The 26,424-nt window shown below is 43.5% G+C and overlaps 2 protein-coding genes across 6 annotated transcripts in view; one reads left to right on the plus strand and one right to left on the minus strand.

Annotated features, from left to right (window-relative positions):
• map1lc3b (microtubule-associated protein 1 light chain 3 beta) overlaps positions 1 to 2,674 on the plus strand; it is a 17,560-nt gene extending 14,886 nt beyond the window's left edge. The window contains exon 4 of the mRNA XM_019894174.1: positions 435 to 2,674. Coding sequence (XP_019749733.1) covers positions 435 to 612 — 178 coding nt within the window. The 3' untranslated portion in view covers positions 613 to 2,674. The remainder of the gene's footprint in view (positions 1 to 434) is intronic.
• A 2,481-nt stretch (positions 2,675 to 5,155) lies between these two features.
• Positions 5,156 to 26,424, minus strand: part of zcchc14 (zinc finger, CCHC domain containing 14) — a 32,276-nt gene continuing 11,007 nt past the window's right edge. Inside the window, exons 2-14 of one of the 5 annotated variants that reach the window (XM_019894236.1) lie at positions 25,537 to 25,581; positions 25,380 to 25,431; positions 18,056 to 18,126; positions 17,870 to 17,941; positions 17,646 to 17,713; positions 14,552 to 14,730; positions 11,991 to 12,033; positions 11,436 to 11,919; positions 11,002 to 11,099; positions 8,622 to 8,716; positions 8,263 to 8,415; positions 6,933 to 8,177; positions 5,156 to 6,665 (exon numbers count right to left, since the gene is read on the minus strand). In XM_019894236.1, the coding sequence (XP_019749795.1) occupies positions 6,610 to 6,665; positions 6,933 to 8,177; positions 8,263 to 8,415; positions 8,622 to 8,716; positions 11,002 to 11,099; positions 11,436 to 11,919; positions 11,991 to 12,033; positions 14,552 to 14,730; positions 17,646 to 17,713; positions 17,870 to 17,941; positions 18,056 to 18,126; positions 25,380 to 25,431; positions 25,537 to 25,581 (2,661 nt within the window). In that variant the 3' untranslated portion in view covers positions 5,156 to 6,609. Of the gene's footprint in view, positions 6,666 to 6,932; positions 8,178 to 8,262; positions 8,416 to 8,621; positions 8,717 to 11,001; positions 11,100 to 11,435; positions 11,920 to 11,990; positions 12,034 to 14,551; positions 14,731 to 17,645; positions 17,714 to 17,869; positions 17,942 to 18,055; positions 18,127 to 25,379; positions 25,582 to 26,424 lie in introns of all 5 variants that reach the window. The other 4 variants (XM_019894237.1, XM_019894233.1, XM_019894234.1 and 1 more) reach the window with 4 other exon arrangements.

Below are 26,424 nucleotides of genomic sequence, written 5' to 3' on the forward strand. Positions count from 1 at the left end.
ATATATATATACACACACACACACACACACACACACACACTTATTTATTTATTTATTTTTCCCGGAATTTTCAGAAAAGTCCACTTTCATCTCTGAATACAATACAGCTTTATTTATATGGAGCCTTCACAACCGTTGCAGCTGTAACAAAGTGCTTTATAGAATGTTTAAAATACTACATCCAAGAAATCAAAATATTGATCCATATATAAGGCGCATCGGATTATAAGGCGCACCGTCGGCTTTTGAGAAAATTTAATGCTTTTGGGTGCGTCTTATAGTGTGGAAAATACGGTGTGTTGCTTGTGTTTGTCAAAAAAAAAAAAAAAAAACATGGCAAGGGAATACGCCCCCCCACCCCCAAATTGCCTATTTAATTGCAATATTGAGGAAAAGAAATGACAATTTGATTATTATCTTGCCATGACCATCAGGAGGCGCCTGCAGCTCAATTCCAACCAGGCTTTCTTCCTGCTGGTCAACGGCCACAGCATGGTGTCCGTGTCGGCCGCCATCTCGGAGGTGTACGAGCGGGAGCGGGACCAAGATGGCTTCCTCTACATGGTGTATGCCTCCCAGGAGACCTTCGGTGCCGGCCCGACTCCCCAGTGATCGGCTTTCCTCTCTTCTCTCTTATTCCTCTTGGCCAGCGATTGGACAATTGTAGTTTGTGGTTTGTTTGGTTTTTTTTTTTCTCCTTTCCATGTTCTTTCAAGTAATGATGCTTCTCACCACGTTAGTCGTGACTGTACCAACTAAAACAGGATCCGTAAAATGTAATCATCAGGTATAAGCTCTTGTGTTTTGTGGGTTCTGACTGCAAAGAGAGAAGAACTGGTTTGTGTGCCACACAAGGTGCACCACGGTTAGAGCCCGAGTCTTTTATGGGTCCCCTTTATCTCAATCTGCCTGCTGTCATGGCAACGTAGCATTTATTTCTGTGTTGTAGCTAGATGAATGAATCTCCTGTTTACCTTTCTGTCCATTTCTACTAGCGGTTTTACAAAAAAGTGGTGCGGCTTCACTGCTTTTTTAAAATATATTTATATTTACAGTAGCAAGAGAACAAAGCTAATGTTGATTTGAAGCTTTATGGAGATGAGTGCAAGTTACGTAGAGAATTAACAACAATCATTGAGGCATTGCCTTGAGTAGATGGCCGGAAAGAAGTGGATGTGGCCTCTGGGCCAGATGCAGGCGGGCCTTAAAGCAGCATGAAGGGACGACTCAACTGGTGGCAAAAAGATGCCGGATTGTATACAACTGTACAATTGAAAGGGGAAGCCAGCACAAACATTTTCTCTTCAATAATATGTTCTCAAGCGGCAGCGCTAGTCTAAACACGATAATCAGATGAATGGTGAATTTATGGAATATGAACGGAGCAGCAAAATCCGCTCGCTTTTATCCGTCTCGGGGCTGCCATTTTGCCACTCGCCGTCGACTGAAAACCACATCGCTGTGCTCAGGGCTCAGGTAACAACCAACCGTGGCTCAGCTCGTGACTGTCACATGACCAAACTCAGAAAACAGGTGAGCCCCCATTGGTCGTTAAACCTGAGCAAGTGTGATGTCGTTTTAAGTCAACAGCAAGTGGCAAAATGGCCGCCGTCTGAGGTGGATAAAAATTGGATTTTGATGCTTAACTCAAATTCCACAAATGCAATACTAAGCAGAATCCCGTGTTTCGACAAGTGGGGCCATCGACATTTTTGAAATTAAATTCACGTGCAAGCGTTGTATTCATTTTGTAAATAATGTCAGATTCAGAGGCATATTTACCATCAAGCAAAGGGTTCTTTAGCAGGTGTCTACTTTGTGATTGGCAATCGGTCACTCACAGTAATGACATAGTGAAGCCCCCTGCCCGATGTTGTGTGTCAGCTCCACCCTCGAATCAGAATATAGTCACTTGGGGCTCGACAAGAGGGCTATGTCCACTCTTTATGCTGTCTTTGCTAGGGATAGATGTGTGGTAAGTGCGACCGCCCTCCCCCTTTTGTTTACCTGCCATGCAGTACGGCTTCAAGTATTTCAACATTCATGTAAGATGCGAGAACTGCGTTGAACACAATGTCGAAAGAATATGAGCGGTTCTATTCAGAGCAGTTAACAAGTTGACTTTTGCACACTACAATAAGACTGGTCGAGAAACTTGAGAGATGAGTGCATTTCTTTCTTTCAGTCATTAGTCATTAGTTTTAGCAGGGGAAACGAGAGTGATACAGATTCCTTTGTGGGTATAGCTGCGTCAGTGTGTTGGCTTTGGCCCACAGGGTTGATTTCGCGGCGCTGCTGTTGCGATTCAACACACCGTTGTCAGTTGGAGGCTTCGCCCTGGCCGCCCTGTGGGTTGCACATCCTGTCTGTGCTCATGGACCTTAGTGCTTTTTTTTTTTTATGTTTGTTGAGGTACAACTGCTTTTTATGCCGCAGTATTTTATCATTTTGAATTGTTTAACTCTTTTTTTTGTCGTACAAGTCTTTCTCCTAAATGTTTTCAGTTTGTGCTATTGGACAAGTCGAATCCACTGTGTTTGTTGCAGAGGGGCGAACATCGGCTTGTGTGTCTTCCAGCCCCTCCGTATCTCACACGCATTCACACCGAGCAATAGCCATATATGTGTTTATGTTGGTCTTTTGTTAACAATAAAAGTTTGAGACAGGATTTGAAGTGATGTTTGATTCTTTTTGTCCATAAAGCCAACTGCGATGGCGAGTGGACCATCCCCCAAACTTGTTCTGTTCACCAATTCTTCGCTGCCTCATTTAAATCAACACAGATACAAAATGATTATATTCAGTCTACATCCAACAATATATTTCTTTGTCTCCATACTGGCAGATATTCTCAATTGTAGATTTGACTGCATATACAGTGCACTCCGTAATTACTGGCGATCCTGGGTTAAGATGTGTTAAAAGCCTTAAAATAAATGTCACTTTTTATTGCAGAGGCATACTCATCCTGAAAATTGTTGAAATGGTTCACCAGACACAGAATCAAGCGCCACCCGTGGCCGTCTCAGTCGCAGACCTCAAGCAAATAGAAAGCCGGTGGCGTGAGCTAAATAGGCGAGTGCAGAGGAAAGCACACAAGTTGCTGGATGATTTTTAGAGATTGTGCAAAGAGGAAAAGTTGAAGAGCCACCGTTCTTTACTCTCCCATCTTGTGAAACAAATAGATTAGGTGCTGTTTTGCTGGCAAATAGTATTAACATCAGATGTGCTAATAATTGCAGCTCACCTGATTTGATGTCAAAACGATTTCTTCAGGTGTCATTTTCCCCACAGAATACAAACCCAATTCCACTGAAGTTATGTTGAACACAACAACAAAGACAAGAAGTTTGATGTTCAAACTGATAAACTTTATTGTTAACTAAGAATTTTATGGCAGCAACATGTTCGAAAAAAAGCTGGCCCAGGGTCATGTTTACCACGGTGTTACATCACATGTGCAACTGAGGACACTAATTGTTGAAGCTTTGTATGTGGCACTCTTTCCCATTCTTGCTCAATGTACAGCTTCAGTCATTCAACAGTCCAGGGTCTCCCTTTTTGTATTTTACTCTTTGTAATGTGCCACACATTTTCAATGGGTGACAGGTCTGGACTGCAGACAGGCCGGTCTAATACCTTCACTCATCAACTATGAAGACGCGCTGCTGTAACGTGTGGCTTGGCTGCATCTTGCTGAAATAAGCAGTATATCTTTCTCCCAAACCTATAGGTACCTTTCAGCATTCATGGTGCCTTCACAGTTGTGTAAGTTACCGATGCCATTGGCACTAAAGCAGCCTCTTACCGTCATAGATGTAGGCTTTTGAACTTTGCGCCCGTAAAAATGCGGATGGTTCTTTTCCTCTTTGGCTCGAAAGATGCGATGTCCACAATTTCCCAAAATGATTTGAAATGTGGACTTGTCAGACCATGAGACAGTTTTCCACATTGCGTCAATCTTAGATGAGCTCAGGCCCAGAGAAGCCAGCGGCGTTTCTGGGTGTTCTTGATGAATGGCTTTTACTTAGCAAAGTAGTTTCAAGTTGCACTTCCGGATGTAGCGCCACACTGTATTTACTGATGTTTTTTTGAAGTGTTGCTGAGGCCATGTGGTGATATGCTTTAGTTTAAACACTGGTGTCGGGATTTGATGCAGTGCCGCTTGAGGGATCGAAGGTCACAGGCATTCAATGTTGACTTTCAGCCTTGCTGCTTCGTTATTTCTCCAGATTCCCTGAACCCTTTTTATGATATTATGCACCAAAGATGATGAAATCCCTCTAGTCCTTGCAATGTACGTTGAGGAGCATTGTCCTTAAACTGTAGAACTATTTTCTCGTGCAGTTGTTCATAAAGCGGCGAACCTTGCCCCATCGTTGCTTGTGATTGACTGAGCAATTCAGGTCAGCTTTTTTTCAACCCAGTCAGAGCACCGACCTATTCCCAGTTAGCCTGTCCACCTGGGGAATGTTCCAAACAGGTGCTTCTCACTTTTTTTAAGTTAATGATTACCGTATTTGCTAAAAACAATAAATTCAATATCAATTTGAACATTAAATATCTTGTCTTTCTAGTGTCCATTCAATACAAGTTGAACATTATTTGCAAATCATTGTATTCTATTTTTATTTATGTTTAACACAACGTCCTAACTGCATTGGAATTGGGTTTGTAAATGCATTTGAATTACAGGTGAGATTTCCCCCTTTTTAATAATTTTTATTATTTTTAATTTTGCTCTGATATTATTTAAGACAAAAGGGATGCCAGTAATTATGGAGGGCAGTGTAGATTTATATTCAATGCATTAGGATGCCAATGCTTCTACAAGAAAGCATATTAAATGTAATGTTAATACGTTTACATTTTTTTCCTCAGATTTTTCTTTATTCTCAAATTATTTTGGGCATTAGCTGCTTGAGAGAGTTTTGAGTATTTTCAAAGGAAAATGTGACACAACTCTTGGGCAATTTTTGTAATTATGTTACAATTATTCAAACACTTATTTGCATGTTTTTTTTGCTTGTTTTGTCTTCTAAATGTAAAATAAATCATGTAATGCACATCCCAAAATAGAAAAAAAAAATACTGTACTGCACAAATGGACTTTTCCCAAGAATTAGCCAAAAGTCAATGGAAGGAACACAGAAAGTGAACTTCACCGACAATTGTCAATTTTATTGTTGTTATTGAAATACTGGCATTGAAAAATGCTTCTGACCAGGACGAAGCAGCATGCATGCTGTGAAAGATTTGACCGGATTGTCCTTTGATGCTGGAAAGTGAGACGTTCAGCTGATTTTAAGACAACAACTAAACAAATAAAAAAAGACCTTCAAACGTGAGCATGCATGCTTTCAACAATTTGCAAAACCCCTTTCCCACTCACAATGATCACAACATATTAAAAAAAAAAAAAAACAAAGGTTTTTAAATAAAGATGGCACATACAAGTGCCGCACCCTCCAGGGGTCCAGATAGCGAGTAGGACAAGCCGTCCTCATGTTAATAATTTTCCAGGTCCTGCCCAGACACTTTACAGTCAACTAGGTTTCACTGAATAGGAAACAATCCTGAGCTTTCTCTTGGGTAAATTCCACACAGTTGTGTGGTGTCATTCACCTGCATCAACAATAAAACAATCTTAAAAGCAGACCTGACAAAATTGGCGCTTCTTGGTCTTCCTTGAGCGAAGGACTGAATGGAGAGGAGATACAAACAGGTTTCACGCTATGATAGTAAAAAGGCAACCTCAAAAAAAGAAAAATGTCATTTTCACCTGTCTCGTACAATGCAGTATAAACCGTAATACAGAAAATATGTACATTTTGTTTTGTTCCAGAGACAAGCTGCCCCACACAAGCTTGCAGAAATGTGCCCTGTGCTCCAGACTTGTTCTGTTAAGACCAACACCACACAATTGAATTTTAAAATGTAACTTCCCCTCAAACCCATGTTATCAAATCTATTCATAGTTCTGTATAATAATAAGAAGAAGAACAACAACTTAACGGTCATTTGAACCTCTCAAAAGTTAAAAACTCAAATAAAGACAAGAGGAGAAGCAAACAACTTGAAATGAAAACATGGCAATGCCAAAAGTACAGAAATGATCATTTTTGAAAGATGGCCGAACTTGAGGACCAATAGGGATTTACTTGAGACACTGAGGTGGTCTATAAATATGTATCAGTATCTGTCCTGAAAAGCTCTCTGGCCATACTGATATAAAAAGACCTGAGGGTTTCCTCTTCTGCCGTGCAGGCCCACTTCCAGCTTTTGAGAGGTTTTAATTTCCTGTGACATGCGGACACCGATGATTCTTCACTTGTTCACTGACAACTGCTCTGCTAAGAGCTGCGGCTAAAAGACTAGCTAGCTGGACCAGGGGCGCCCAAGTATGGTCCTCAAGAGCCCCTACCCAAAGATGAGCTGATCATCTGAATCAGGGGTTGGAAGAGCGAGACTTATAAAACAGGCTGGATAGGGGCTCTTGAGTAGCGGGACTTGCGCATTCCTGAGCTTTGCCTTCAGCTTGAGCTGCACAAACGGTGGTCGAGGTGAAGAAGGATGAACAGTGGCCGGAGTAAATATATCTGTGTTTCCTCAGTCCCCAGAGTCCTTATTGTCGGAGTGGGGAGTGTACTTCAGTCGAAAGTTGCCTGTAAAATGACACACAACCTCAAATTAATGACACTCAAAGGCTTGCACCGTCGACTGAAACACACCCATCAAAGTCCTTCTATCCATTTTCCATGTACACTTTGCGAGTGTGAATGGTTTGACTTGTTTACTTGTACTTGAGTGCATTAACTTTTCCCTTTCTCAACACAAGTACTGTGTTTTTGCCCACTCTGCTGTTTTCCAAATGTGTCTGATGGCATCATGCGGTTCCTGCAGTGGCAGTCATTGTTCATTCCTTGACTCACCTTGCTGTGATGACTCCATGGGTGGTTGTTTGCAGCCCTCCGCTCTGTGCCCGTGGCCGCCGCAGTTGTAACAAGAAAGGTTCCCCATGATGCGCTTCTGGATCCCGTTTCCCACAATGCCATGGGGCTGGTAGAAGCTAAAACCTTTTTGCTGGTCCTGTGACCCAGAGCTCTGGCAGTACAGGGGTGGTGGTGCCATCAATGTGTAAGAATAGGGCGTGGTACCGGTACCTGTGGCACTGGACGAGGCCATGAGGGGGCTAAGATGGAGCAGAGAGCCCAGAGTAAAGACAGAGCTGGCCGAGAACGGCTGCAGGTAGGCGGACGCAGGCGCGTATGCGGACAAGGCGCCGTAGGACCCGCAGTTGCCCCGACATCCGCACGAGCTGCAAACGCACATGGAATGGGTGTGGCCTTGACTTGGATCCAATGAAGTGCCAGAGGAGGCGGAGGGGAGGCCCCCACTAGATTGCTGAGGGTAGTACATGTTGCCGGGCACTGCGGCAATAGGGACGGTGCTTGCGGTTGCCATGGAGACAAAGACACTTCCGCCACTGGAGCTAGCGGACTGAGAGAGGGGCTTTGTGGAGGGGCAGAAGGTGGCAAAAGTGTAGAAGGAGGATGCGGGTGGGTATGAGTAGTATATGGATGGTGATGAGGATGAAGAGGAGGAGAGGTGAAAGTGAAGAGGAGGTTGGGACACGTGGTGGAGGCTGTTTGAGGTGGAGGTCAGAGCGCAACTGGTCTCAACCATCAGACCCATCGCAGCCCCCGGAAGACCAAGACAGCCTTCGGAATCATGGAGGGAGGAGGGGGCGTCCGCCTTAAGTTTGAGCCTGGGGAGCAAGGTCTCCAGCCTAATGCCCTTCCCTGCACCCGGACCGGGACTAAAGCCTGCACTAGTACCGGGCGGGCCAGAAGCCACCACTTTAGTCCTGTCCTCTGCGCACAGCGGAGGCGGCCTTGGCTTTCGTGGGGAGGACAGGACACGCGCCTGGTTCGAGAGCGGGCTTTGAGGGTAGCTGCCTTGCGGGTGGTAATGGGAGAGAGTGAAGGGGAGGTGGGAGGAGCAGGACGCGACGGCGGGAGCGGCGATATCCGTTTGGACGGGAAGGACCTGCGCCGTGGGCCGGCTGGGGCCTGCGGGGCAGCTGGAGTTCAGGATAAAAATGCACGAGCGCTCCTTTTCTTGACCACCTCCGACTGTATCTGAACCTGGCACACCTGAAACAGACACACAGACAGCTGTACGAAATGATGACCATAAGCAAAATGTCCCTCCACAACGACGTGTCCATCCTTCCGGTGACCTCGAAGTGAGGCAACTTACGCCTGTAAATATCTCTGCTCCTGTCCAGAGTGGCGTCACAGCAGTGGGGCGTTCGGGGGGAACACGAAGAGCTGGAGTAGCCTGAGGACGAGCTGCTGTCTGTCAGGACGGGATGGTGATGCGGCACACTGTCCACCTCCACATGCAACTCTACTACAACACATTTGGGACTACTATTTTTGCTGACACAATGGATGACTAAAACACTGATCTGCCCACCAGGAGCAGACAGTGAATGAAGGACAAAAATAATTGCTAATCCGAAATGTTCCAGTTACGTGTTCATTTTTCTTTTCTTCTTGACATGTAACCTGCCTTTTCAGGTACAAGCCATATGTTGGACAAAGCCGTTGTGTTACCTGCAGTGGTGGCGTGGGTGGAAGGTCCAACGTGACTGGAAGGCGTCACTCTAGCGATACCACTACTGGTCCGTTTCTCCATCTTCATCTCCCTGCTGGTCAAGGTAAAATACAAATAAATCAGAAAACGAAACAAATTACTTGCAGCTCTCAGATCTTTTCCAAGGCCGAACCATCAAAAATCGAAGCATCAAATTGCAAGCGTACACTTTTCCAACTGCCCAACACATATAGGGTTCCTTCGACCTTTCTTTCAACATGAACAAAAAGCAGAAAATGACTAGTCTAGTTCCCACTCTTAAACAAACAACTTCATTTGTGGCGAAAATGGCCTGCAAGTAGGCATGAGGCCAATAACAATGTTCCATGGTTTCAAAAAGTCAAGGTTTCAATCACCGCTAATACTGACTGTGACCGGGAATGCGCTCGGCTTTTCTTCTTTGAAATGACTTATCAGCAGTGCACAATAGGATTTTAGAGCTGTCATTTGAATTCTGTGAATTTGTCAGACCGCAATATTTTTTGCTCACGGTGATACGATCAGAATGTACTATCAGCTCATGCCTAGCTGCGAGTACCCAAAAACTACCACTAGAGGGAGCCATCAATGCACACAGCAAGCTGGGCTGCTCCATCTGCAGATCTGCTGTATGGAAAAGCACTGCAGGAACTTTCCATTTTGTTTGCCTTGTGTTTACACACACACACACACACACACACACACACACACACACACACACACACACACACAAACACACACACACACATACATATACACACACACAAATGCCAACCAAATGGAAACAGTTTAAATGGAAATTATGATCAGATGATAAGTGCAGGGCTCTTCGTGCTTCCTTGTCCGTACTTCAATGTATGTATGGCCATGCTTGTCTGAATGGTAAGTTATGCACAGAGACACGTTTTGTTGCCATGTGTCATTGTTCTCGCATTTCTGTTCTTTGATTATCTCGTACAAGTAAACCTTATCTCTGGAGCCTTCTCACAGTTAGTAAACCATGACGTGTTGTACGGTCTGTTTTTGCCATCCGCTGCTGAGCTCGTAGAAGCCGAGCAGTCGGTGACTTGCTAATAGGCAAAATAAATCAAGGTGCTCTGATGCAGGTTGATTCCACATCACCACTTGTTCCAGTGTGCTCGGAGCTCAACAGGTCGCTTCGGCTGGGTGTTTGGCATATAATACAATAAAGCAGTGGCTCTCAACATTGTTAGAGGTACTGAACCCAACCAGTTCACATGCACATTCACCAAAACTTTCATTCTTTCATTCTTTGTCCGATCCGCTTATCCTCACAAAGGTCGCGGGGGCTGCTGGAGCCTATCCCAGCTGTCTTTGGGCAGTAGGCGGGGGACACCCTGAACCGGTTGCCAGCCAATTGCAGGGCACACAGAGATAAACAACCATCCATGCTCACACTCACACCTAGGGACAATTTAGAGTGTTCAATCAGCCAGCTGTGCATGTTTTTGGAATGTGGGAAGAAACCGGAGTACCCGGAGAAAACCCACGCAGGCCCGGGGAGAACATGCAAACTCCACACAGGGAGGCCGGAGCTTGAATTAAACCCGGTACCTCTGCACTGTGAGGTGGACGCGCTAACCACTAGACCACCGGGACGCCCCCAAAACCTTCATTTGTGAAAAATAAAAATATGATTTTTTTTTTTTTTACGCATTCAAGACATAAAAAGACGCCTTTATTAAAACCAGAAAAAAAAACCCTAAATCAAATTTCAAGACATAAGTATAAGTTTTTAACATTGTGCACAAAATGAACCAGCCAGTGATGGCCAAGCGGGCATGTCATAACTAATTGACATGTTGAGTCACGTGTGTCTTAACCTCCATGGCAGAGGCTCCGTCGAGCCCCTGAGACCGATTCACCGAACCCCGAGGGTTCAATCGAACCCAGGTTAAGAACCACTCCTATAAAGCATTAGTATAGAGTACCTTGTTTGCATGCAAACAGAAACAATGTAATAATTGTTAAAAAAATGAATAAAAAAATAAAAAATAGTGATTTGCTCAATGGATGCGTGAGCAGGTAACAATCAAGGCTCCTCAAGCTGAAAGGGAGGCAAACTTTGAATCAGCAGAACAAAAACATATTTTAAAAAATGTAATGTAATATCTATATCCCATGTAATGTGCATACTGCTTCACCTAAGGTCTCAAGTGAGTACCCCGTGTTCTACTCAAGCGTTCTACTCAAGCAAGGTATGCCTTGCTAGTAATGGAAGTTCATTACTTGACATTGTTTGGAACAGACCAGACCAGACCGATAGACCAAGTCAGCTGCAGTGCCACGACAGGAAAGAAACCCCCAAAGAAAACTGGTTGAATGACAACTGCAACTTACTCTGCTGACTTCTGTAACTCCAGCTGAGTCTTGAGTTTCTTCTTTGCTCCCTGGGTTAAGTCGTACTTGTTTAAGTCATCTTCTGTCAGTGCTAAAAACTGTATTGAAAAGAGAAACCTCCAATCACTCACATATACTCCTTATTTCATAAGCCCGTATCTCACTGTGTGGCGAGGGCTTGCGGATGCACACGGCCCAAATGTAGATTTTTCATCATCAAGGTCGCAAAGGTACGCCGCATGTTCACCAGCAGTTAGAATGATTGCAAACAGTTTTTCTTGTCACAAAGAAATTTTGAACACGTTCAAACAAACGACTTTGCGACCGTTTGCAACCGCGAACGAACCCCGATGAACCATCAATATTCGCCACCTTCGCCGTCCAGCGGGATACGGGCTTCAGTAAATGCAAGTTGCGTTGGAGACTGCACCCACCTCTTCCATTGTCAGTTGTTTGAACACCGGGTAATATTTATGTAGGCGAAGCTTGCGCAGCCAGTCCAAGATGCCGTTCTGCTCTGGCGTGTTCGCCTGGGACTGTGGTGAAGGCTGCGCGTGCGGCTGGGAACGGGACTGCGAGAGCGAGTACGAAAGAGACTGAGAATGGGGCGAATGTTGAGGTTGGGTCTGTAACTGTAGTGGGTGAAATGAGAACTGCTGAGGTTCAGAATACGTGTGCGGATGAAGTAAAGGACACGGTTTGCTTTGGGGGTGCGGCTGGGAGGAAGCATCGCCTCTGCCAGCATGGAAGCCGGGTGTGGGCAAAGCTGGCATCGTGGGAGGGAGGGAGGACAGTTGGGGGGAGTGTTGCGGAGAAGGATGTGAGGGAGGGAGAGACGAGAGGTGAGGGGAGGAGCAGGTCAGGGCAGAATTGTGGGTGCTGACAACAGGCTGGACGCTGGCCACTCGGTACATCGCCCTGAAAGAGGAAACGCCGTCAGAGGGCAGAAACGCTGCACATCGCGCTGATGAGCGATGACGAAATCTTACCTGCTGGCTCCTCGGTACTGCATCATACAGCCGGCTGAGCTTGCTGAGTGACAGATGACAATGGAAATATGAACACGCTGTAGTTTATCGCCCATGCAAACAAAGAAATTACATTCCGATTATTCTTTGATTTTATATTGTATTTGGCTGACTGAGAGGATGTCATGTAATACACGGAGACATTCGGGCGATGTTGAGCACGGAAATTGAGAAATGAACATGAGGTATACAAAACGGACGGATGGATGGATACTCCTGTGAAGGGGAGTGTGTTAATTGTGTTCCCCACCCCCTCCCCGATCTGCTCGAAAAACGGTCAAGGCCCACGATCGTAAATCTTCAACCTGAGCAAAAGTTGCAATCGCCAACTCGTTTGTGTGCGGACAACGCCGAGTTTAGGCAGAACCACGGACTCTGCGACTGTGACATGAAACAGGAAGACAGCCAAATAGGAAGCGACCTGAAGCTCACGCTGCTGCCCGACACAAATAGAGGAACAATTGGTGGTGTCGAATGTTTGTGTAACGTAGCTCAAAAGTCGTTTACCAACAATAGAAAGGACAAGGAGTTGTGTTTTTAGTTCTGGTCGCAGTTACCAGATAAGGTTCTTCTACTTCTTACTGAGAGTATTACCTCAAAAACACTTGGCTGTCAAAGTACCGGCATAACAACGCACATTAAAAGACGGTAGCTTCATGTTTGTTGTGTGGGGGGAACTTTGAAAAACTGAATGGCACAAGCTCTTAGTTGCTGAACGGTTGGAGTGAAGCGGTGCATACTCGGCGCTATCGCCCACAATTATGAAACTGGGATTTTGGGGGCAAGCTCCACTGTTCTTGGTCTCGGTTCTTGTCAAATAAATTTCCCCCTGACGCTATGCAGCCAATCACGGCATTGACAGTACTTGCGCATGTTCTCTGCTCCATAACAATAACAGTGTGGTGGCGATAAGTGACGCTAATGCTCATCCTTTATCATGGCGAAACGATCGGGCAGTGAACGTGATACGTCGACTCCCCAAACCAAAATAAGAATAAATAGCGGTTCTTTTAAGTTGGAATGGCTGTCGGAGTATGTGCAAATAGAAGAACAAGCAGTCAAACTGGGTGAGATATTTTCTTTTTCGAGTGAGAAAGGTCTGCTCTGCAAAACATGCAGCAAAGCTTAAGCTGTAAGCAAATTTTCCGATGGAAAAATACGAACTAAATGGAAGCTGGACAACCTCAAGCGACACATTCAGCAGAAAAGTTATTTGAATGATGTTGGAATTATACAAAGACTCAAGATGGGAAAAGGGATTGGTACAATATTGCGGGAGAGCGCAAACGACCGGGAGAAAAAGAACCGGCTGGCACAGAAAAAAATCCGATCCTGAGCAAGTTAAAGTTCCAATTGACTATATTTTACTTGCTATTAAAACAAATGCACCAAATGTTGGATTGATGTTGATTTGATTCCTATTCCCAACGTGTTATAATACAGCGTTAATTTTCAATGTTTAAAAACAACGCTTACAGAAACAATAGAACACGTTAATTATTAAAATCAGCATTTTTCACATGTTCAGGTAGTGGTGTGCCGTGGGATTTTTTTCAATGAAAGAAATGTGCCTTGGCTCGAAAAAGACTGAAAAACACTGAGCTAGACTCTCCACCTTGGATCGGATATCATCGAGTTTCGCGGTCTTCCTCTGACAGAACAAAAGATCTGCCGAAAATTGGAACTGAAAATACTACGCAGGCTAGGGAAGGACAATACACTGTGAAAATACACGTCGATTACTGGCAGTGACACTCCACTCTCTGTACTTTAACTCTCTCTCTCTCTCTCTCTCTCTCTCTCTCTCTCTATGTCTCTCTCTCTCTAACTCACTCTCACACACTCACACTCTCGCTCACTCTCTCTCAGTCACACACACACACACACACACACACACACACACACACACACACACACACACACACACACACACACAGCACTGGAGGTTAAAAATACACTGAAATGAAGTCACATTCATAGAATCAGGCGCAAGCACTCACTCACACACACACACACACACACACACACACACACACACACACACACACGAGGTCACCACACTCAGCTTCCCAACACAAACATACCACAATAAATTCCCACACCAGACTAAAATAGAAGCTGTCCTCTCCCTCTAACACCTTCAAAATACAAACCAAAAATTCTCCCTGCTGTATCACCACCACCTCCTCAATGGTATTAACGGACGTGACCTTTTCCTTTTCATCCTGCACTCATCTCAGTCATCACCAACACTGCATAAACCTTCATTCATTCATTCATTCATTCCCCAAACCACTTGACACTAGTTTCGCGGATGTACTGGAGCCTATTCAAGACGTTTTAGGACGAGCGGCAGGGTTCACCCTGAACTTGGTCACCAGCCAATCGCAGACTGCATAAACAGACACACTGTCGCTACATCTAAAAATAGATGCCACATGTTTTGCATCCTTTCCAGAGACTTACGTGTCTGTGATTGTGGCTAAATGGGAATCGGTCCCATTAAGAAAGAAAATACTCACAATAGTTGGAAGTGAATGGGCAGGTTGGAATGACAGGAGCCGTGAGAGGTGACGAAGGCATTTTGTGGAGGGAGGAAGAGAGAGGAGGCAGATAGCTGGGTGTGAGAGGCCTGCTGGAGGTGAAGAAGAGTTGGACGCTGCGGTGCTGGAGCACATGGCTGGGCAACGCTGTCAGGCATCTGGGTGCAGGTGGAGAGAGGAGACAGTCACATGAAGAACACGTACATAGACACAATACAAGGGCAAATATTCACTTGTATAGATACCGAATCGACATAGGTTACAGGTGGGAGACTGGTTAGGTTGTGGGTTTGCATTTTGCCACGTCTTTTGATGGAGACTTTATATGTTCTCTCTGCTCTTGTGCGGGTTCCCTCCAGGTACATCGACTTCCTCGCACTGTCCAAAACTAAACTGCGTTGGGCTAACTGGGAAGTGACTCTACATTTGAAAATTTGAAATGTGAACGTGAGGGTAAATAGTTGTCCATACCCAGGCAGGATTTTGTTGAACAGTTTGAATTTTGGCCGCATAGCTTGTGAAACACTTTTCTTTAAAATGACTCCTCCTTTTAGAGTTCATTGAACATTTTTGGTCCCAATGACTCCCATCATAAAACCATTTTTCAACATACGCTAATCTTGATAACTGAATGAATCTATTCAACCATCCGTCCATCCGTGAACTACAGACAGACAGAGTCAAAAGTAGATCTTGGGTCAAAAAAACGTCGGATACCCCTCCCCTGGAGAGCTACCTTCTGTAGCTGGGTATCAGACCTCCAAGGTCTTTTGCCGCTACCCTGCTCAAATGGCACCTGACCTTAACCAACCAATTTCATCAAATCAAATCTATGTTGCAGAGATTAATTGATTTATTGATAAAAAATAGGTTGCTTCATCAAAAGTGTTGATTTTCCCATTAAATATTTATGTAAATGGATTGTCTGCATTTTGGATATACCATTAATACAGACACACACGCACGCACGCACGCACGCACGCACGCACGCACGCACGCACACACAAGTAAATAAATAAATAAATAAAAGGATGTATGGGTTTTTCACAGGACGGCGATATGTTTCTCAAAAACCTTTAAGTACCTTTCAGCTTTGATGGTGCCTTCACAGATGTGTAAGTTACCCATGCCATTGGCAGTAGCACAGCCCCATCCCAGCTGTTTTTTTAACTTTGCGTCCATAACCTTCCAGAGGGGTCTTTTTCCTCTTTGGCCCGGAGGACACGGTGTCCACAGTTTCCCAAAAAGATTTGAAATGTGGACTCGTCAGACCACAGAACACTCTTCCACTTTGCAGCCGTCCATCTTAGATGAGCTTGGGCCTAGGGAAACCGGCAGTATTTCTGGGTTCTTTTGATAAATGGCTTTTGCTTTGCATTGCTGTACTTACTGACATTAGTTTTCTGAAATTTGTTTGTTGGTTTTTGGCTTTGCAGCTTACATACAATGATTTCTCGAGATTCTCTGAATCTTTTGATGATATTATGGACCGTAGATGATGAAATCCCAAAATTCCATGCAATTGTACGTTGAGGAACATGTTCTCACTCAAAACCTCGCCCCATCTTTGCTTGTGAATAACTGAGCAATTCAAGCAAGTGCCTTTTCTACCCAAAGTGACTTCTTTTTAAACAGATACTTGAGTCTTTCTGACTCTGACATTGCAAATATCGGGCCACATCGGACAGTTGACAGAATAATTGCCTCCTCAAATCCTGATATGAGGGTAGAGGACAATAAACCCAAAAAAGAAACATGCCTTTCATTTTCAATATCATTTAAGTGATAAACAAGACTGCTGCTCCTCTAGGATGGAGTGGAAGCATGCTGTTTCCAAAGCCAGGGGCAGAGTACCAGACCTCAACTTGGCACACACTGATCTCTGAGCTCGAGTCAGGTTCAGTGTGACATATGGTTGAGGACCAAAATGATCCTTTAAGAAAATATAACTTCTTAACTTTGCTTGACCAATGGAGATATATTCGTTTTTAAACAGACATACGGGATAAGTAGATCCGCTTTTCAGTTTAGGTTTTGCATGATGTTATTTTGATAGTGTGGTTGTGTCAGCCCTGTGAGTGACTGAAGAAGCCGTATGAAGAACAGATGTGCAAAATGGTTATTATTACTTTTGTCTTGTCAACTCACGAGTGGCTGCTATTGTGCAATACCGTAAGTGCAAAAGTGGGTTTTGCCTTTTGTCTGGCTCATTCCTCACAGTTGGTCACCAAATGTTGATGGCAGCAGTGTTGACGTGCAAACCCTTAAAGGTCAGACACTCAACAATTGCAATAAAAAAAAAAATTAAAAAAGTACAAAAGGTTTACTGCAAGTTAAAAACAAATTAAACTTAATGACTTAATGACTAACTGTGAGGTGAAACTGTGGGCGACTGGTTAGCATGCCCGCTTCACAGTACATAGGTCGTGGGTTTGAATCCGGCCCCTGTCTTCCTGTGTGGAGTTTGCATGTTTTCCCCGTGCCTATGTGGGTTTTCTTCAGGTACTCCGGTTTCCTCCCACATCTCCAAAACATGCCCGGAAGGTTAATGGAACACTCTAAATTGTCCGTAGGCGTGATTGTGAGCGCGAATGGTTGTTTGTCTCTGTGTGCCCTGCGATTGGCTGAAAAACAGTCCAGGGTGTACCACGCCTACTGCCCGAAGACAGCGGCCCTTATGGTGATAAAGCCATTCAGAAAATGGATGGATGGATGGACAGTGACATTTGTTCAGGACAGTCGTGACTCTCGGTGCTAGCGGCCCCTTATTAGCTCATCAAGAATGGTTGAGAAAATTACAACAGACAAATATGTACCGAGTATTTCAGAAATGTCTTCAATTTGGTTTGGAAGATGTCACCCATCAAGGCTAGATATTGAGTTTCACAGTGTTATTCCTGATTAGATTTACCTTAAACACATTATTCCATTTCTCTTATGTTGTTAAAGTAGGATATTCCAAGGTATGAAATGCATCTACTTTTTTTTTTGAATCAGAAATCCATAATTCAATGTCCAATCTACAAGTTAGCTATCATCCTCCATAGGACAGAAAAAAATTCATGAAACTAACCTGGCATCTGACTCACTACATTGAGGCAAGATCTTCTCCATTCGCTCATCGGGGAATGCCTGTGACAACTGAGAGAAAATTAATATAAGAAAAAAAAAGTATGGCAGCATAACATTGCTGATATGTTATTGTCATCCATCCATACTTTATATCCATTTGAAAAGACTGTCACAACAATGAAGCAACAAGTTGAGTTGTGAAACATTAGCAAGGGTGGTCCTCACCTGTGAAAGTAGCTCGCTCACCTCCTGTTGACTTCGGACCACTGATGAAACAAATCCATCAGTCCAGATGGCCTGAATTAGGAATAACAAGAACCATTTGTATTAGGTGTCATTTTTAAACAAAGTTTGGGCACAAGTTTAACTTGTGTGTTTGGGCACAAGTTCAACTTGTGTGTTTTTACCCACCTCAAACATATAATCGCTTTTGTCTTCAAACTTATGCGTCGCTCCTCGCAATGCAACTCTCTCAATTGCCACTATAAAAACAGTTAACACACAAAATGTCATCAAGCTTGACCCGACACTTGGAGTGCTTTGAAAGCAAGAAAACATGTTACAACATTCTGTTCATTTCGCACCAATCTCACATGATAGAAATGTCATCCGAAAAGGTTGCACATTTTCTTGCCTGTTCCTCTTCAGCCCTACAGACATACTATATATTTTTTTTTCATCATGAATAAAATAGTTCCCAGGTGTCTCAACAACATATCTGTGGCTTGCACTAAGCATCACGAGCTAACAGAGGTAAACGAGCTCCCTCGCTACCTGCCACATGAGTAGAAGTACTTGTGACGAAACCAAAGTGGCAGTTTTTTTACTTTTGGGACCTGGATTCAACACCCCTGAGCACTGTTGACATGTTTATATCAGTAGATGTTCAATGTGGGCTGGATCTCGCCAGCATGTTCCAGTGGATTTTGGCCAGCCTTCCTCTTGTGCCTTGCTTAGCGGTGAGTGTTCGCGGCAGTGGGCTGTCTGCTTCTACTGGCAGAAGCAAACCCCGGAATGTGCAAAAAAAAAAGTGAGGGCTCACTTCGCTTAAATTCAATAACAGCATTTGACCGCACAGCTGTAGTACTTCAACTTTTCTATGTGACAGATGGACACATTGGCAAATACAAACACCTCCCTGGCCCCTGCATTTCTTTACAAAGCTAGACTAATGTAACCGTTTCACTCGACACACACACACACACACACACACACACACACACACACACACACACACACACACACGCTCACACACACACACACACACGCACGCACGCACGCACGCACGCACGCACGCAAACACGCACGGATGCAAGTTTAAAAGCGAATATTTACAGAGATTATGCGGGATTGTCAATGGTGGAGGCAGTATTTCATTACCAAGATGTCAAATTATGCTTCCTCAGAAAGCGTGTCGCGCAAGACACTGGCAAATGACAATTTAGCCAAACATTACTCTCAGAAGTTTATGCAGGTAAAACTGTTAGCTGATGCTAATCTATGTTAACACTTTCTGTCTTTAGTGCTTTCTCTGCCATATCAAAGAAGTGGTTCTTTTGGTTCTCTCTGCCAGCCTCACTGTCAAGTCACTGACTGAGAATTTCTGTGTGGGAATGGTTATCATGAGAACTTATTCACAGTTTTTGTTTTGAACCAGTGGAGTGGAAGTGCAGAACGCCTCGCTCACAGACAGTTTAATTTCACACCTAGTTAAAGCATTGACAGGCATTTCACACACCCAACTATTGGTATCCGAACATTTTAAAGGCAATAGTCCATATTATATCCCGTGTAAGGTTAAGGTTGTCTTGTCCAGGGAAACCAAGACAACGAAAGTATTTATAAAAAAATGATGAGATTTATTTAAGAAAAAACATGGAGGGACACCGTTCACAGATCTGTCAAGGGAGCCTTCTCCCTCTCTGCGTCTTATGCTCTCATTTTATCTTGTTGGTAGGTGGTGAAGGCCAGCGCAATCAGCATTTTGAGCAGCTACACAGAGTACAGACTAGTGCAACTTTGCTTATCCGCAAAATATCTGGTCAGCATTCAAAGATATGGTCAGCATTCAATTGTACGAACAGTTACTTCCATTTAGCGCTGTTATATGTCAAATTCCCATTACAAGGTATCATTGAGAAACTTAACAAACCCCACTTCTCAAAGTGCCACCTTTGTTCATGATAGCATGCGCCATTCATTTTTGTGCGCATGCAGAAAATAGGGCACTGTACAAGGCTTGTAACGACCAAGAAAGTAGAGGGCATTCTTTAAAATCAGCCCTGATACATTTTAACCATGATTTGACTTGATCAATGTGATGCCTGTATAATCTGTAAAAGACACAATACCGTATTGGCCCGATTATAAGACGGTGTTTTTTGCATTGAAATAAGACTGAAAAAGTGGGGGTCGTCTTATATTCGGGGTCTAGACATTATATCCATTCACAACGCTAGATGGCTCCATATACCATTGAAGCGAATGCTGAACTTGACTCCCCAGGCCAAAGCGAACCCCTGTCACGAAGAATAAAAATAAAAATAGCGGTAGCACAAAGAAGAAAAATAAAAAATAGCGGTAAGAAAGAAAAGAGAAGAAAATAATAGAAGAAATAACAGAAAATGGAGAAACGTAGCGACAATCTGGAGAAAAGTGGGTCGAAGATCGGCAGCTGAGGAGAAGTTCTGGTGTAATTTACATTTCAAAAACCAGAAACCATTCATTTATGAATGTGATTGTACTTTAGTTTACATATTTAAATCTTCAGATATTAAGATTTGAATGAGGCAAAATAATATGCTTTTTCTCTCAAATATATTGTTAGAACCATTTGTTTCAGAAATAAAAAATTAATTTGGTGTTCAAAAAGTCTTTTTTTCAAACTTGAGTCTTGAAAAAGAGGGGGTCGTCTTATAATCAGGGCCGTCTTATATTCGGGCCAATACGGTACTCGACGATCTCACATTACCTCATACCTCATGCATTGCTGTCATCAACATAAAACAGACAACAAGAACACAGACACTCAAAACAGTCGTTTTGAGCACATTGAAACATGATTGCCCAGATTTAGAGGCAGATGATATGATACAGATTTGTAAAATGAAGGTTATATACCAAACCCTACCATTTCTATGTATGAGTCGGGGCTTATCTAGTAAAGAAATTGTTACTTTGATGAGTACAAATAACTTTCACTCTTCCATCAGTCTGCTTCTTTGTTTGGATGCATGCCTCAGGTGGAGAGGCAGGTTTGGGCTATTTCACATTGTTCCATGCCAATACATAGGGGATGAAACTGGCAGGGTTGTTTTCATAGATGGGTGTGATAGCAAAATAAGCTCTACATATGAAAGGACTCACATTAGACTGCATAAAGCAGTGTGAAACCATATCAGACATGCAAGGACAAGCAGCTGCATTGAGAAATGAGGTCATGAACAGAAAACACCGAAATCTGCTAACGACAGAGATGTGCAAGACTAAGGGTGTACCTACACTGTTTAGTCTGCTTTCAACAGAGCTCGGTTCATTTCTCACGCTTCCAAACAGACTTGGCACAATTCGCAACAGGTCTGAATACAAACCACTGCAGATCCACACAAAACATAGGATACTAGCGAAACAAACCACCATAGCTTGGTATCGTGAGAAATATTATCCCATAGTGAATGCTGATCATAACTGATCCTTTGTCTTTTACAGTATTTAGACGCGCCACTGCCAGCATTTGGTGGGTCAAAACTCAGGGAGCACATGCTGGGTTTCTGCATACATTCGCCGACCTGTTCCAAAATTTATTAAAATAGTGTCGCAAAACCTGCATTGAATGAGCTGCTCTTGACACAATTATTTTGCAGCTCTAATAAGAGCACAAATGCTCAATTTCCAGGTTTGTGCTTTCGGTGCCGCCCTCGTCACTTCACTCCAATGGACATACCGATCGGCACATGCGTAGATGTGTTTGCAGAATATAGTTCACTTCCAAAACGTATACGGTGTGAATATAAACCGCAGCAAAGAAACAAACAAAATAATTAAGTCCGTAAACTACACGACCTTTTTTCATTCACGCCGGTCACGTTATCAGACTCGCAGATAAATATCATTCTGTGTCTTGGGCTGGGCAAGATGTCACACTACAAGTCCATCACCGTCAAGATGCTGACAAATCATTGTGTGCAGTCCATCAGTGCAGGTCATTCGGGGAAGCGGGACAAGCAGCTGTCAAAACCATGCCAAACGAGGCATTATGTGCATGTGCGTTTGTTTTCGGCTCAGAAAAGGCAAAAAAAAAAAAAAGGGACTATGTTCCCGTTCCTGGATGGTGGTGAGAGGACGGTATGGACTGTCGATTCTCCAAATAGAAGTTGAGGTAACCAATTTGTGTATTGACACCACATGTGCTAATCAGCTATTAGCTTTGCATTGAGCAACAGTAGCACAAGTTGAAAGGCTTTTCAATATTTCCCCTTGTGTTCACGTCACTTTTTAAATACAATACCTGTACACCACATTGTGATTGTGTGCGCCATGCCCACTCTCTCGTCATAAGTAGGAGGGCACTGCCTTCCTATTGCTCAGCAATGTAGGCCATGTCACACTATGCGGCAAGACGAACAAAAATTCTGGCATGCCAGACTTTCGTCGCTGTTGTGAAGCATCCCAAACACTTCACGACTAATCATTATGTCAGTCACACTACATGGGTTACGACGCCTGAAAACACTTCAAAATCATCTACGAGACACTACGTTTGCGACACGTCTGTCGGCTCAATCTAGGGCTACGTTCGTGTCGTGTAACGTCAGGATAAGTGTGCATAAAGAGCAAAAGGACAGGCCCTTAATGCACAGCTTCCAGTGGGTTTGATGGGTCGAAAATGTGAAGGACAAACACACTGCCTGTTATTCATAGGAATCTTGGCCGATATGGACATATACACACTGACCAGCTCATGTCATGATGTATGTCGGTAGTGTATGGGTAAATAAATACAGTACAGTACAGTACAGTTTGCTGCATGCAACTAAATTTGCCAAAACAGTTGGTACAATCTTATATTTCCAAGAATGAGATGCCATTAAGATGTTTTCCGAATCCTGTGCTTGAAATAATTTGTCTTGTGTATGTTGAAAAAACACACAGTAAAGACATTGCAGCTTACGCTGCTTAGCATGGCACACAAGCCCCCCGGTACTCATACATAGAAATGGTAGGGTTTGGCATCTAACCTTCATTTTACATACCTGTATCATATCATGTGCCTCTCAATCTCTGCAATCATGTTTCAATGTGCTCAAAACGAATGTCGAGTGCCTGTGTTCCTGTTGTCCGTTTTATGCCGATGACAGCTATGCAATGCGACCATGAGGTAATGTGAGATCGTCGAGTATTGTGTTTCACACAGGGGCAGGGAGCCAGAAAGATTGGGTCTACTGTAGATGGGCAATTGGCAGCCTGTGCCCACATGCTGGGTGGCCCCTCCAAAAAAAAAAAAAAACAACAACCCAAAAAAAAACACATCAACTTGACTTAACTCAATCCAAAATGAGGGGTGAGGGGATAGAGAGAAATAGAAATCTTTCTTCTACTACTTTGGACCCTCGCATATAGCCGTAATATCAACAATTTGCAGATGTGTTTGTTTTTTTTTTTCATTTATTAATAACACTAATGTAAAATTGTGGCCCCCTACAGCAGGGGTCCCCAACCGCCGGTCCGTGGACCGGTACCGGTCCGCCGGGCATTTGGTACCGGGCCGCACAGAAAGAACTTGCCTTAATTCCGTTTTATTTATTTCGGAATACGAAAGATGTTTTATTTTGAAAAACTACCGGATTCTCCGTTACATCCGTCTGTGTCACGCTTGACACACATCAAGCCACGCTTCTCCGTCACCTGAACTGTTGCTATTTCCGACATCCTACCTGTGTGAGGCGGGGGATTTCTGCAGCAACGGCGACGAAAACAAAATTACGAAGTAGACTGGACATAAACCACACACTTGAGGTGTCATTGTCTCCTATTACCGCGAGATAGGACCGTCTGATTGCAGAAAATCAAGCTCGGTGCTGTGGTGAGTCGTCATTTTCATGCACTTTGAATTTGCGTTGTATTGTATTTTGAAGGCATTAAACATTGCCATAGCGATCGGAGTGTTGCGGCCAGATTAGACGCTCCTTGTGTTTATTATTATATTTCGAAAACACCACAGTTTTCATGCAGCTCATACCGTATTATTTTGTTGTATTATTTCCACCACACCTTAAATGCCGGTCCCTGAAAATACTGTCTGACATAAACCGGTCCGTGGGGCAAAAAAGGTTGGGGGCCCCTGCCCTACAGCATTTAAGTCAGCGATGGGCAACTTAAAGGCCACAATTTTACATCAGTGCTACTTGGGGGCCACTTAGGACCACATGTTTCCTCACCAGTCACATGACAAAAAGGCCATTTTAAATACATACATAGGTTCAACATATTTCATTTTTAGAATACATTTCTAGTCCAACAGCAAAGGGTTTGAAGCAAACAACAATATTAGCACATAGTTTTTATTTATTTTTAATGATAAGTGTTGTCTTGCCTGAAAATGACCATTCAAGGACGGCACAAAACTGCCGAACAGCAAAACAACTCATTTTGTGATTTTGTTTTTGTTTTTTTCCCAACAAAAATCAAGTCAGTCAAAATGTTAGTATTATTGATATTATGTTTGTCCTCCATATCATTCCAAATACGTAAACAAATGATCAGGCTTACTCAAGTTGCAGTATAGGGGCCGTAAATACGCAGCGTAAGTGCAACTACGTCAATTCTGTCATCTAGTGGTGAATGGTGGTATTACATTTTAAGACTACAGACAACGACTGCATACTCGCAGCTTGGATTTGCATGTTCTGTTCTTTTTTTTCAGGATTTTTAAAATTTTGAAGACAAGTCTTTCCTGGGATTTTCTTTCCGCAAACCAGCCACCCCTCCCCCAACCAATACCTCACAATATTTTTTCGTGTGATACATGTAATGAATGTTAACAGTGATTTTTCAAGAAAAAAGTCTTTAAATGATGCGATTATTAAATAGCTCCCGCTTTTTTCTCATCCGATCAAAGGACATTCTCCTCGAAGCTTTGTGGTTTGTCACAAAGCATTTTGGCAAATTCCATTCTTGTCAGTGCAAGTTTTCTTAGTGACCATTTTGCTTCATGGAATGGTACCAACAATTTTGCCAACATGTATCAATACAGTACAAAGTAGCCAAACTTTTTCTACTGAGACAGCTTTAGCAGGCCAAATCATTGCTGAGTGTTGTCATTTTCATGATCGACGCGCACAAAAAAAAAAATATATACCCTCGTACAATACAATACAGTCAGTGAATAAAGTTGTATTGTGGACCACCTGAAGTTGCAACCATGAGTGAAATGAATCCCTGAGTGACATATTACACTGCAATGCCTGAGGCTGCATTCTCGAAGCTCAGTTATGTTCTGTGGGACTGGCATGTTGCATCTTGCCCCAACGGGGTTTTACTGGGTGCACAGCATGAGATACACGTTTCAGACTCACATGCACTGGTTGGAGGTTCAGTCGTTCATCATTAGTTCAAGCTGACGATGACAGTGAAAGGCTATTTATAGAATATGATAGAGCATGCAAAGAGGTGGCAGGGCGTCAATCACATCAAACTATGGACCTTGGTAAGATACGACACTGTTCCAGAGGCTCACCTGTTCCTCTTTTCCCCTGGTGACTAGTAGGTGGTGCCGCAGCATCGTGGCCCTGCACAGCAGTTGGAGGAGGAGCAAGGTGAGGAGGAGGTGCGAGGTCGAGGTGTGGAGCATTGGCTTCCTGGCTGGCCGCTTGAGCTCCTCTCCCAATTTTTACCTCTGATCCAAGTGCAGGGGCTGTACTAGCCTCTCTGGTTTGGTTCTAGAGAGCATTGAAAAAGAGAGACGTTTGGACTGCAGTAGACCAATTGATAACACAAGTTAGCTCAAATTAGCCGTAACGTTTGCAATTTTATCCTGGGCTCCTCTTTTATCCGCATATGCTATACAGCAATTATTACAAAACAAACAACCAAACAAGAATTTGTGATCTATGATGGGCAACAGCAAATACTGTGGCATATTGCCGTGACAAGAACCTTCAACTAAGCATGAAAAAAGGAAACTCCATTATGAAAATCCTGTTTTGTTGAGATGTTTTGTTTGTCATGGATTCATGTTCAAACCGTACAAAACTACTACCATGTGTTGTGTGTGGTTCATATTGAGCAAAAACCTGCGTGAAACGTGCTATTGGGACAGTCCCCGCACACATCACATGGGTTGGGCTTTCTCTCTTACTTCTTATACCACAAACACCGGAAAACACATGTTTGTTATTATAGACACAGACAACACACTGAAACGCGTAGTTTCGTGAGGTTTTGCTTTAAGGTGAATAAATTGTGTCTTCGATACATTGAGGCAGCCTCTGTCCCCGTTTTAACCCCATCCTATGTGTTGATTGATTCTTAGCTTGTGCTGCGAAAGATTCCTTCAGCTTCAATACCGTAGCTATGTCAAGCTGCAGTCGAGAAAAAGCACTGTAACAACCATTAGAATGGTTTACTCTCAGGCTACGCTGAGATCCAGAGGGAGAGACAGCATTTCTAACTTCCTGGGGATTCACTTGAGACACACAAAACACACACACACACACACACACACACACACACACACACACACACACACACACACAAACACACACACACACACACACACACAA

Source organism: Hippocampus comes, unplaced genomic scaffold (assembly GCF_001891065.2).
Source record: "Hippocampus comes isolate QL1 unplaced genomic scaffold, H_comes_QL1_v1.1 scaffold104, whole genome shotgun sequence".
Taxonomy (NCBI): Eukaryota; Metazoa; Chordata; class Actinopteri; order Syngnathiformes; family Syngnathidae; genus Hippocampus; species Hippocampus comes.